General features: G+C 39.7%; 1 protein-coding gene across 5 annotated transcripts in view; it reads right to left on the reverse strand.

The window, feature by feature from the left end:
* LOC122927572 (cell migration inducing hyaluronidase 1) overlaps nucleotides 1–13156 on the reverse strand; it is a 121213-nt gene that overhangs the window by 25501 nt on the left and 82556 nt on the right. For all 5 annotated transcript variants that reach the window (XM_044279522.1, XM_044279521.1, XM_044279520.1 and 2 more), the window contains 5 exons: nucleotides 6098–6267; nucleotides 5732–5941; nucleotides 3552–3757; nucleotides 2490–2559; nucleotides 1903–2031 (listed from right to left, as the gene is read on the reverse strand). In XM_044279522.1, the coding sequence (XP_044135457.1) occupies nucleotides 1903–2031; nucleotides 2490–2559; nucleotides 3552–3757; nucleotides 5732–5941; nucleotides 6098–6267 (785 nt within the window). The remainder of the gene's footprint in view (nucleotides 1–1902; nucleotides 2032–2489; nucleotides 2560–3551; nucleotides 3758–5731; nucleotides 5942–6097; nucleotides 6268–13156) is intronic.

Consider the following 13156-nt stretch of genomic DNA (forward strand, 5'->3'; position numbering starts at 1 on the left):
ATCTTTAGAATGGGATTTCTTCCATCGCCGCTCAGCAGCCCTGAAAGCTTGTCTGAGTTTTTTGGTCAGGTTGGTGTGCCAGGGTTGTCTGTTGATTTTCCGGATTTTGTTGTGTGTAAGGGGGGCAACAGTGTCCAGAGCTGTACTTAATGTGGTGTTATATAGGGTGGTAGCAGCTTCTGGGTCTTGGAGGCAACAGATGGTAGAGAGTGGGAGAAGAGAGTCAGAAAGCAAGCAAAAGTCAAGATTTTTGAGGTTCCTGCGGGGGTGTGCTAGTGTGTGGACTGGGGTAGCTGCAGAAGAGACCAATGAAGAGAAGGTGAGTAGCTTGTGGTCGGATAGGGGGAGAGGCAAATTAGAAAGGTTAGATAGGGAGCAGAGGCGGGAAAAGATCAGATCCAGAGTGTGACCATCTCTGTGGGTGGGAGCTGAAGACCACTGTGATAAGCCGAAGAAGGAAGAGAGCGACAGGAGTTTAGAGGCGGCCGAGTGGCATGTGTCAATAGGGATGTTGAAGTCACTCATGATGATAGTGGGGATGTCGGCAGAAAGAAAGTGTAGTAGCCAGGTGTTAAAGTGGTCAAGAAAGATGGTGGCTGGGCCTGGAGGGCGGTAAATGACTGCTACTTGAAGGTTGGAGGGAGAGTAGATGCGAACAGAGTGTACTTCAAATGAGGTGAGCGTAATGGAGGGTGGCAGTGGAGTTGGGCTGTAGGAGCAGGTGTCTAATAGGAGAAGACCAACTCCTCCACCATGTTTGCAGCCGGGGCGGGGGGGTGTGAGTGAATTGAAATCCACTATAAGAGAGTGCAGCAGGGGAGGTGGTGTCTGAGGGTGTCAGCCATGTTTCTGTGAGACCCAGAAAGGAAAGGTTTTGAGAGATGAACAGTTCATGAATGTACGAAAGTTTGTTACAGACGGAGCACGCGTTCCATAATGCTCCTGCAAGAGGAACCAAAGGGGCAGGGGTCAGAGGAATAGTAATTAGGTTTAAGGGGTTGTAGAAATTTGTAGAAGGAGATTTGTAGTGGGACATGGAGGTGATAGTGGGGATTTGCTGAGGGGGTCCTGGATTTGGAGAGATATCACCAGCAGTAAGGAGAAGCAGAGAAAGTGTTAATATATATATGTATATTTATGTTTTGTGACACAAAACTGATTTAAAGTGGAGGTGTCTTCTAAAACTGTGCCTTCTAAGAATATTACAGAGACAGTTTCTTCTTCTATTAGTCAAAATGGCATGCAAATATTGTCCTATTTGGCTAATAGGTGTGGTCACACAATAAGGGTCCATTCATATGTCCGCAAAATGGGTCGGCATCCATTCCGCAATTTTGCGGAACAGGTGTGGACCCATTCATTTTCAATGGGGCCGAAATGTGCTGTCCGCATCCGCATTTGCAGATCCACACTTCCGTTCCACAAAAAAATAGAACATGACCTATTCTTTGTCCGCAATTGTGGACAATAAAAGGCATTTTCTATGAGATTGCCAGTGATGTGCAGTCCGCAAAATGCGGAACGCACATTGCCGGTGTCCGTGTTTTGAGGATCTAGAAAAAACACATACGGACGTGTGAATGGACCCTAAAGCATAGACTCCAGATTCCACTGTGTACAAGAGGCGCCCGGCACTTCTCTCTGCCCCTTCCTGCACCTCACAATGGTGACTGACAGGCTGCTGTGTATTTAATGATACATAGCAGCCTGTCCATCCCTTTGGAAGGTGCGGGAGTGCTTTCTTCATGAATACAGTAGACTAATAACTATTTTATACATTTCTGTGGCGTTTCGGTTAATAGGCAAAGGACCTGTCCCTGTAATATGCTGCTATTACACAGGGCAGTATATTTAGATGACAACACTGTGCCACTTGATCTTTCCTTGCAATGTTAGACTCACCCTGTAGTTGGAGTGTGCACGATTATTGTGGAACTTTCCTAAGGGAGTGAGTTCAGATTTTCCAGGTGCATACAATCCCTCAGAAGGACCAGTAGGTATGTGATGAAATATGAACCAAAATCCAGTTTCCTGGAAACAAAATCATAATGTCAAGTAATGTAAAATATATCATTATTACTTCTGTTTTTTAACTGAAGGATATGATTATATGAAATCTGTAATAAAACATTAGAAGACTTTCTGCTAGGATTCTCCACTGGTATGGATTTTATACAAAGTACTTGTGGATTATGGTGCTGGAGCTATTTCATGCTTTTATGTCCCGTAGAGCTATGTAAACCATTTATATCTCCTCAATGGTCATAAAGCAGAGCTGTCCTGGCCAGAACATCAAGGTGAAAATTAGGAAGGTTAACAGAGCCTCTAATTATTTAGCATGCTTCAGTGAGCCACATTCAGCGGGAGATTGTAGCGGACTCCAAATGCAAGGTAACAACTAAACTATTCCAGATGGACCTCTAATTTATGACGGACTTTGCTTCTGTTGTATGATTAGGCTAGGCTAGGAGTCTTAAAGTTATACTTACTTCTGAGCCAGCTGCTGAGCAGTTGATGAGGTTGTTATTGGGATTGGCGATCCAGAAGGTGGAAACAGCACTGAAGGCAAACAGAAAACACAAGAGGTGGAAAATAAGTGTCTTACTTATGCCGTAAGAAAAAACGTGAAGTGAAAAACGGCTCTACAAGTGGTAATATCTAAGAAATAGTTAAAAAGAGGATAAAATATAAATTGTAGCTATAAAATCAAATATTGTTACACCATACGTGTAAGATAGTGGATAAGGTACACTAAGATTATTCTCTTTCTTGGGAGATATCTCTTTGTATATTTGTTTCCTATGGAGCATTGCAAATAAGTCACCATACCATGGTGTACTTCCAGTAAGTCTCCATACAGGACCGGACTCTTTAAGGAGATTCAGTGCCCTGACTATTTTTTAGGTGCTGAAACTGACCTGCTGCGTGGATTTTGAAATCTGCAGCATGTTTGTTGTTGTATGTTTTTTGTCCAGATTTCACCCTTTTCAATGGAAGAGTGAGATCTGCGGCAAAAAGGTATCAAATCCGTATCCAAAAACCGCACAGATTTCTTGCAGATTTTCTGCACACAAATCTGCACTGCGTCCAGGCACCGTAAAAGGCTAATATATGGTCGTTATTAACAAAACTGTTTTTCATTATTAATCATAATTCTAATATATAATAATGCATGCACATTGTGCTATAGATTCACTGTGGATTCCACCCCTACACAACAGAGGGTAGAAATCCGCTGTAAAAATCTGTGGCATTTCTGGATCATAATGAGCATGGTGCAAACGCAAAAATCTGCAGCATGTGTCTTTTACACTACGTTTGGATGGAGTTTCAAAACCCCATTCATATGTTTTGTACTGCAATTTGCTGCAGATTTATGGCGTAGAATTGCAGCAAATACACCACCTATGGGTATAAAACCATTTTTCTAGCAAGTTATCTGAAACAGTCAATTATTTTCGCTGACTTTTAATATATGACAAGTCTGAGCAATAGCTCAAATAACAGTGACGATAAGACTAGTTGCATCTAACCAGGTTCTGCATACTTACTTGCAGTCCTGCCTGGGTTTTGCCACATATCCTGGATAAGCTCCTTCGGTTATAGTCTTGCACATTTTATTATCTCTGTCAGAAGGCAGTAGGGTCCCAGATTTGACCAGAACACCTAGACAGTGGTCAAATGTATTGCGTTCCTCTGGACCATCTTCCGTGAAAAAACAGTGTCCTAGAGTGTCATAGCCCACAACGTCCTTTACCTAGACAAGAAGAGTAATGATATATTATAATACACTCATTGACAAAACAAATACCGCACTCAGATAGAAATGTCAATATCATGGCAGGGCTCCCAACTGGCATTTTTCAGCAGGACAACGCTCGTCCACCCACAGAGTAAAATCTTCCTCGGCCTGCCCAATCACATGATTTATTGCCAATTGAGCATTTATGAAACCTGCTGGGATCTGCAACCTACAAGTGTACAGGATCAACAGGACCAGCTGCAACATATGTGGACAGATATCCCGCAGGATACCATACCGAACCTGTATGTCTTCATGCTAAACTGTCATTTTGTATCCAGGCTAGAGGAGGCCCAACAAGGTACTAGAGCCTCCTTTCAATTGTACAGTTTTCCTTTCATATCCTTTCTCTCTAATGTTGTAATTCCTTACATGTATCATTAAATTCACACATATAGGGGGAGATTTACCAAGACTTGTGTAAAGGAAAAGTGGCTTCCCATAGCAACCAATCGGATCTCCTCTTCCCGAAGCTCCTCTGCAGCAATTAAGCCAGTTTTCCTTTACACAGTTTTGATAAATCTCCCCCATAAATTTTAAATTTGATTCCAAAATCTCCTTTTTGGTGCTTGTTTGTCAATGAGTGTATTTACAAGGCTATGTATGATAGTTATGATTTTTTAAAAAAATTAAAGAACCCCAACTTATAATGCACCTCAGCAGGTGCTCCTACCATATATTTTCAATGAACGTGCAACTCAAATTGATTAATGTACAATTATTGTTCTAAGGTCAAAAACACGTAACCGTGCAAGTCTGAAACAAGTCAATCAAATAGCAGACTCTTCATCTTAAGTATTCAGTTAGGGTTTACATACAGGTGAAACTTGAAAAATAATATCGTGCAAAAGTTTATTTATTTCAGTAATAAAACTTAAAAGGAATTGCATTAATGCAGCTTAAAATTAGAATTTTGTGAAAAGGTTCAATATGCTAGGCTCAAAGTGTCACACTCTAGTCAGCTAATTAATCCATACCCCCTGAGCAAAGGGGACCTGAGATTGTGACTTTGGGGTTTCATAAGCTGTAAACCATAATCATCCAGATTATAACAAATAAAGGCCTGAAATATCTCGCTTTGCATGTAATGAGTCTCATATGTTAGTTTCACCTTTTAAGTTGCATTACTGAAATAAATGAACTTTGCACAATATTCAAATTTTTCGCGTTTCACCTGTATATCAGTTGTGTATAGTCAGTTGCAAATAGTAATAGTATAGTCATAAATGATGACAAAAGTTGTGCACTTGGTGTACTTGTTTGGTGCCCATAGTTGGACAGATAAATATTGCACGACCGTACAAAAAAACTATGGGATCTGTCTACTCCTCAGCATCCCTGTGCATTTTTATTTTGCAGGAGGGGAAAAAGACTGGAGGGCCAGACATATGCGAGCCATATGGAAAATCAACAAAAATATAAATTTTACCTTTCGCTGACCCCAGTGATAGATTAGCAGTAAACACAAAACATAAGGCCTCCTTTATAGATAGGCAATCTACTGTCAGTTTACTGCTGCTATGAAGGGAAGATGTTATGTAAAGGATAGTCCTGATGATAATAGTCAGTGTAGAATTGGTATAACAGTATGACAGTGCTAGTGATCTCTTGATAGGACTGGTTGAAAATGCCCACAGAAGAGCATTTGCATTGTGTAATAAGTGATGTTCTGATTGAGACACAGAGATGGTCTGACTGAAAAACTTAAGTGAGACTGTCTGCCCTACTAACAGTCCAAACAAAGAAGGAAGTTAATGATCCAAAACAGGGAGTAGAATTCATAGAGTGACTTCAAAAAATGATATCTAGAAAACCATCCACCTATATTTTTACATAAAGGTTGTTAATATGTGATAAAACGTTTTGATGGAAGTGTCCCTTTAACACTTTTTCTTGTTTGCTGAGCTTTGATGGACTGAAGATACCTACCAGCAAACCATTGGTGCCATGAACAGTAACACAGCGAGAAAATGCATGATGTATGGAGAGATCTTTCACATAAGTGGGAGGGTTATAACCTCCTTTTTCATCCACATCACCAGCCGTGTGGAAGTGAACGGGGTAATGTCCCATTGATTGTTGTCCCATGTGTTTCAGTTCTATGCCTTCCAAGTGAACTGCCCTGAAGCCTTGGGCAATCTGAAATCAACAACATGAGCCTTAATACACATTATTTACAATGCAAGAGTTATACTAGACCACAATTGTGTATCATTTTTAAAATGCTCTGCTTATTTTCACACATACTATCTTATCTTCCACCATATAAGTATGAAGAGTTTATTAATCACATACCTTAACATGGCCTCCAAAAGTATCAAAGTCAAAGAATTTACACACAGCGCTGTTGTAACAACTATCTTCCATTTCTCCAAATATGACAATATTCCTACTGAGAAGCCCAACTTCTGCTCTCATATCAACCCCATCTATTTCTTCTCCAATATGGAGATACTTAGCTTGTCCTAAAGAATGAAAAGGGGATTTCCATTAGTTAAAAAAACACATTTCTTCTACAGAAATCTTCTCACCTCTGAATTGGCAAAAACATATTTGTAATCTGGCTAACAGAATCTCTTTGTAAATCCAATAACAACAGATGGTCTAATATTAACTTCAAGCTCGGCATTCACTTCAACAAATTCCAAAAATTTAACTTCTTCTAATATAACAAATATTGAGTTTAACAGATCTACAACAATAGCAAAAGGTCTTTCCTTTCACAGAGATGTTGCCATTCTGATTCATAGGTTGTGCCTGGTATTACAGCTCTGTGAATAAGGCCTCATGCACACGAACGTGTGCCGCATGGGCCTGTGCTGCAGCTTCACTTGAATGGGGTCCGCAATCCGCATCTGAAGGTCTGCGCCACAAAAAAGTAGTGCATGTACTTCTTTTTTGCATTGCGAAGGCAAGGACAGAAACCCCATGGAAGCACTCCGTGGTGCTTCCACGCCTCTGTTCCTCACCGACCATCCAGATTGCGGACCCATTCAAGTGCATGGTTCTGCCATTCCCATAGGGCAGTTGCCCAGTTTAAACAGAGCGCGGAACAGGGCCACAGAGCCCAGCATAACAGGACCACTTTTGGTTCCTCTATTCCAATTGCCAAAGGCTGCAGGATTTTTACCCCTTTTTACTCCTCTTGCATTTCCTTTATCTAGTGCGGCTCATCCAGAGTTCTGAAGAAGGCTAAATGCCGAAAACTTTTTATATTTTTGAACTGGAAATCCGCTTGCTTATAAAATACAACAATTAAAGCAATTCAGTGGAGTCCAGGAGTCTTAATCTCTATTTTATTAAAGAGTTATATTATAGTATTTTTGATTATTAGCAAAAGAAAGCATAATTGTATGATGGTATTAATGGAAAAAGTCACAAAATCGTCTTGTGTATGTCTGCCTCTAAAATGAATTTGGGAAAATATTAAATTCTAGATGTTGGCGGATGAAGTTTACAGGAAAAAGGTACATGTTTGGGTATTTGTAATTTTGAGGAATGCTGAAAGACACAGCAGGCAGGTACCGTAAGAGTCAGGACCTGTCTAGCCATTTCAGTTCTCTACCTGCTTTCAAGCTACATATCACATATGGTCCCTATTTTGCTCTCTCCTGCTAAAATTCCATTGTAAAATTCCATCGTCTATTAGAATCAGAGGATTACAAGACACAACATTCTTAGCCTGGTTGCGTGCAATGCTTGAACCGTCATGTCTGGGGAACACATAAATCCCTAGACTCTGCTCAGCACACAGAACACCTTTTATTACACACAGTAAAATCTTCAATTGAACAATGGTAAACTATTTAATGCAGACGCCAATAAAGTGCAAGTCTAGGTAACTGTATAAAAGAACCTACACATATCCAACGTGTCAGCAGAAACAAAGAATGCATGACTTAGGTTAATATTATACGTTTCCTATCCTTTGTAAATGCTGCTTGGTATTGTTCTTTTTTCAATCAATGGATTACAAGTTTTCTTTTCCTATCCAGATGCATGATATGAAAAGTGTGCACCCTATGTCTACAAGACTTAGCTAGGAACAGATGCCTTTTTATCCATCACCTAGATTCCGCATCCATCTTATCAAATCAGAATTCCATCTTCTTGTCAAATGTCATGAGGTGGAGGCTGCATATACAGAATATAAGGCATTTCTGGAATAACACTTACTGGGTATATTCACTGGCTTGTGGCAGAATATACTCAGACTGCCAAGAGCGCTACATTTTACAACTCCTAATGCCAAAATAATTAACATTTCTTTCACTTGGAGCTCTTTCTATCTTCAACTGCTAGACACATCTGACACAGAAATCTAGAGTCTAATTAGGCATAACGCATAGCTTCTCAATGAAATGCAGATGCCACACAGATTACACAGTGCTACATAGGCACGCTCCAGTTTAATACATTCATGGTGGCATGAATGTGTTTACATACATGAGGAAGGAGTGCAATTATCATTTATCTAAGGCTTCATGCACAATGCCGTGTCCACATTGTGATCTGCAAAAGATGGATCTGCAAAATACATATACCTTCAGTGTGCATTTCCCATCAGTAGAAGGAGCTATTCTTAGGGTACTTTCACACTAGCGTTAAAGTTTTCCGGTATTGAGTTCCGTCCTAGGGGCTCAATACCAGGAAAAAACGCATCAGTTTTATCCCCATGCATTCTGAATGGAAAGCATTCTGTTCAGTATGCATCAGGATGTCTATAGTTCAGTCCCTCTTACGGTATTTGGCCGGAGAAAATACCACAGCATGCTGCAGCATTTTCTCCGGCCAAAATTCCAGAAAACTTGTGGAATGCCGTTTTCGGCATTAATTTCCATTGAAATGTATTAATGCCGGATCCGGTACCAAGTGTTCCGGAAAACCGGATCCGATTTCACGGTCTGCGCATGCGTAGACCTTTAAAAATGTGAAAAAAATAAATACAGGATCCGTTTTTCTGGATGACACCTGAAAGACTTTTCCGGTATTTTAATGCATTTGTCAGACGGACCCGCATCCGGAAACAAATGCTATCAATTTGCATATAGATTTCCAGATCCAGCAGGCAGTTCCAGCAACGGAACTGCGTGCTGGAATCCTCTAACGCAAGTGTGAAAGTACCCTTTGTCTGCAATACAGGCAAAAGAGGATATGTTCTATAATTTGCAGAATGGCCACACAGAGTGCATGACAATATACATGGCAATCAGTGTGCGCTCCACAATAAACTGGGGGGATGTCAACTATATAATAAACCAGGAATCATTATTTAACAAGAACATGACAAAAAAGTGCCAGCGTGCCTAAAGCTATAACGGAGGCGATAACCAATACATAAGGTATACAGTATGCACTTATGTAATTATACAAGCAGAGCTAGACAGATGCCAGGGACAATTAAACTTGGGGGAACGCCCGTTGTAAGCTTGGAAAGCACGCTCAACAAGGCAGAAGACCCACTGTGCTTCTGTCACCCAAGGGCTATGCGAATATATGCATTTATGTATTCACATGGAAACCAGATACCATTAACATGACATCTATGGTACAGGCTTATGTTTATCCGCCAATTTTGGACAAGCAGAAAGCTAAGCACTGATATGGCACAACCGTGATTGGTACTTCCCAGCAAAGTAAGAAATGGGAGCATCGGATCAGTAGTGGAACATAGCAATTCTGCGTCAGATAATTTGCTGAGATTTTGAGAATCATGTTCATATGTCCTGAGATTGTCAGAGATTTAGCTAACATGCCAGCCACATCAACATACCAGGAGAAAGGTTTTACAGCAGCCATCACTGTACATATAGCAAACCATTTTTCCAGTAAAATAATTTAAGACTTTCCATTCTGGTCTCTATATACCTAGACATATGGCCTAACTATCGCACTTCATCTAAAACAGACTCCGGGAGAATTCACCATAGCTTTACATTCGCAGACAATAATACTCCAGGAAGAGTTTAAGATAAAATTAGCTCTTAGTTTCCTTGCATGAAATCTGAGTGAAGCTGAGCAGAATGACTCTCCTACTTGTATCATTTAATCATAATGCAGGCCATGCTAAGCTGTAATCACCCGAAAAAATGCCAAACATGCACAGTGGGCTATCTATATATAACCTAGCTCTGCAGACTTGGCTCAGCCCACAATGCTAAAGATATTTTGGAACATTCAATTTACAAAAAAAAAACTATTTTAATGATTCACTTAAAATAAGGAATGCCTTTCATTTAGAGCCTGAAAAAAACACACGCCTATACTAGCAATAGCAAGAACAGAGAGTTTCCATGAGCCTTCCTGCCAGAGCCGAACAGGGCTAGTATGGGAAAATTAGAGGTGCGACAAGAAAGAGTTGTATATTGAATCAGTGTAGAATAAAGAAAAAAAAGAGAAATTTACAAAAACGTATACAGTTTTCCATTGTTTCATACCTAGATCCACACATTATCAAGCTTTGGAAATACATAAGTGGACCTGTCACCTCTCCTGACATGTCGGTTTTAGTAGATATTGATTATGGAGCTTTTTTTTTTTTTTTTTGTGATGCCGGTTATTCCTCCTGAATATTTAAGAATATATTGACAACTAAGCATCACCATTCTACTTGTGAAAGAGGCCTGTTCCTACACAGTCAGACTGCAGCAATGCTTGGATGGTGTCAGAGTGTACAAGGAACATACGGTACTTCCACCTGGCAATTCATTCAATTATTTCTAGGAAGAATAACAGAGGCATAGCACAACTCAGTCCTAAGAAAAAGATGCTCCAGAATTTTTTTATGAGGAATGCACATAGTTACCTAAGGAGACATGTCAAGGATGGCGGGTTTTCTTTAACAAATACTCCCTGTGTGCTGAGTAATCCAAATTGGTATAGAAATAATAATGAGACAATGGGTTAATTTAAAGTATCTATAATGTAAAAATGTATTAGATGAGTTGTCATATTTTTCATCCCTAAGCTATTGTATGGGATGGAGTGTGCTGTAGGGGGACTTTTTTTTATTTCTACACATACTTAGCAATACGTGTGGGATTTATCTATAGGCATCTGCAGAGTCCACCTAAAATTACACATATTAGTAAATTAAGAAAGTTTGATAATTGTGTTTATTTAGTTACAGAGATACTGGAATTGTGTATTCAGTTGTGGTGGCCATATATACAAAAGTGACAACAGCAGGTGCAGCCATATTGCTTGTCACTTTTGAGGAAGCTGATGGCAAAAGTGTCAAAATCACAGATAACGTGTAGACGCTAAAATAAAATAATAAATCTTTATTAGGTAATCTAAATTAAAATGGGTGAACGGACCCCTATCAGACCCAAAAACTATATTAAAAGACCCTCGTGATGCCTGATAGTAGTGCCGAATGCGCTACCACAAAGAGAGGTGGTGTGCGCGTGTGCGTGTTTGTCTGTTTAATTCAAGGTGGCAACAATGTATGGGTGTGAAGCATATGGCTCCTGATGAGGATACAAAATATCCAGAAACGCGTTGAGCCATATTATAGCTTTATACTTAAAGCCACAGTAACACAGGGCACAGTTTACAGCTAAGATAGGGGCTTATACTTTGAATGTGTGTTGCTCTAAGTCTTGAGCACACATTGATAGGATAGTTGGAGGCACGCCATTAAGCAGGCGGGGTGTCAGCATTTTGAGGACTATCCTTGGTTAAGCCTCCATGGCTTAATCGTGTACTTTTGGACAAGAATATAGGCCTCTTCCGATGTCAGGGATTTTGAGGCATTGGTCCTTGTTCATTATGACCATGGTCCTTGGATGCTTGATCATTCTCTCCATATGACTAGCAAGGGGACGCCCACTGTTGAGGGGATTTGAGGTATCAGGCATCACAAGGGTCTTTTAATATAGTTTTTGGCTCTTCACCCATTTTAATTTAGATTACCTATTAAAGATGTATTATTTTCTTTTGGTGTCGACAAGTTATCTGTGATTTAGATCTAATCTGTGACGTATACCAGCATAGAGATATCGGTGATTGTTGGTAAAAGTGTCACATTACAATTCATAGACATAATGACAGTAGATGGTCAGTTTCTGAGGAGCTATTTCAAAGTTGACAATAAATATGGCTGTTTCTATGATTCTTCTTGCCAGAGTTGAGGATATATGTATTCCTTGCTACCTTTCAATAAAAATATAAAGAGGTAGTCCAAGACCTGAAAAAAATCGTGGATGGCCAAGCAAATCCACTTCCTTGGTGAACTCGTCCTGGTTCCTGTGGTGTGCTCCCGTCCCCACCTACATTCAATGTATCATGTTATCTTTATTTCAATGACTAGGGGAAGACTTATCATAACTGGTGAAAAGGAAAACTGGCTTAGTTGCCGACAGCAACCAATCAGATTCCACCTTACATATTTCAGAGCTCCTTTGCAAAAAAATAGGTGCACTTTGGTTTCTATGGGCGACTAAGCCATTTTGCTTTACACCAGTTTTGATAAATCCACCTCAAAGTTAGTCAATTCTGGACTAAGCTTTTTCTTCATTTTGATAACATGTCTTTCTTCTCCAATAGGTCCTATAATTCCTTAGACATGCGTGCCTCCAGTCTCTTCAGACTACACACCCCTACTGGCAAAGCATGTTGGGAACTTTGGTTTTGAAGCTGATAAAGAATAAAACTTCAAAGTTCAGTTCTCCTAAACGTCAATGCAAATTGAATATATTGTTTTAAGTTTCCAGATATTGCCACTCTCAGATGAAAAAGCTACACAAGACAAGTCCATTATCTGGTTCAATAACATCCAGTTCTACCAAGCCCTTCCTTATCCGCCCTTACTGTTATTTTAAGATTAAAAACAATCTAATCTTACACTGAAGTAACACTATATTATCCTAAGCTATATAAATACAGAGGACAGGAGGATACTTTGAGGAATTTTTCATGGACACAGCAAGTGTCATGTTTATATGAAACAAAATGTTCTTGCTACATAGGAGCAACATTGAGACAGTACACAATGGAATCATTTGCCATGTACATCCAGTACATGAAGTAATTTTTTATCAGTTCCTCTATATTTGACAATTTTGACGATGGAATGCATGGTTCATTAGTAATAAGAATTCTATAATAAGAATTTTCATTAACCCACTAGCTGACACGCTTCTTTTCAAATAGATTTTACATCAACCATTTTTTTCTTCTTAATTACTATATTTAATCTGATTCTAAATATCAACTAATTCTCCTTACCAGTTGCTGAATGGGTCTATTATACCTTTGTTCTGGTTCTTCTGAACAGAAGATTATCGTTTGCATACAGACAAAAGAATAGAAATCGTGGATCGCAAACGCAGGCATTCCCCAACCTGTGTA

This window comes from Bufo gargarizans, chromosome 2 (assembly GCF_014858855.1).
Source record: "Bufo gargarizans isolate SCDJY-AF-19 chromosome 2, ASM1485885v1, whole genome shotgun sequence".
NCBI classification, from domain to species: Eukaryota; Metazoa; Chordata; class Amphibia; order Anura; family Bufonidae; genus Bufo; species Bufo gargarizans.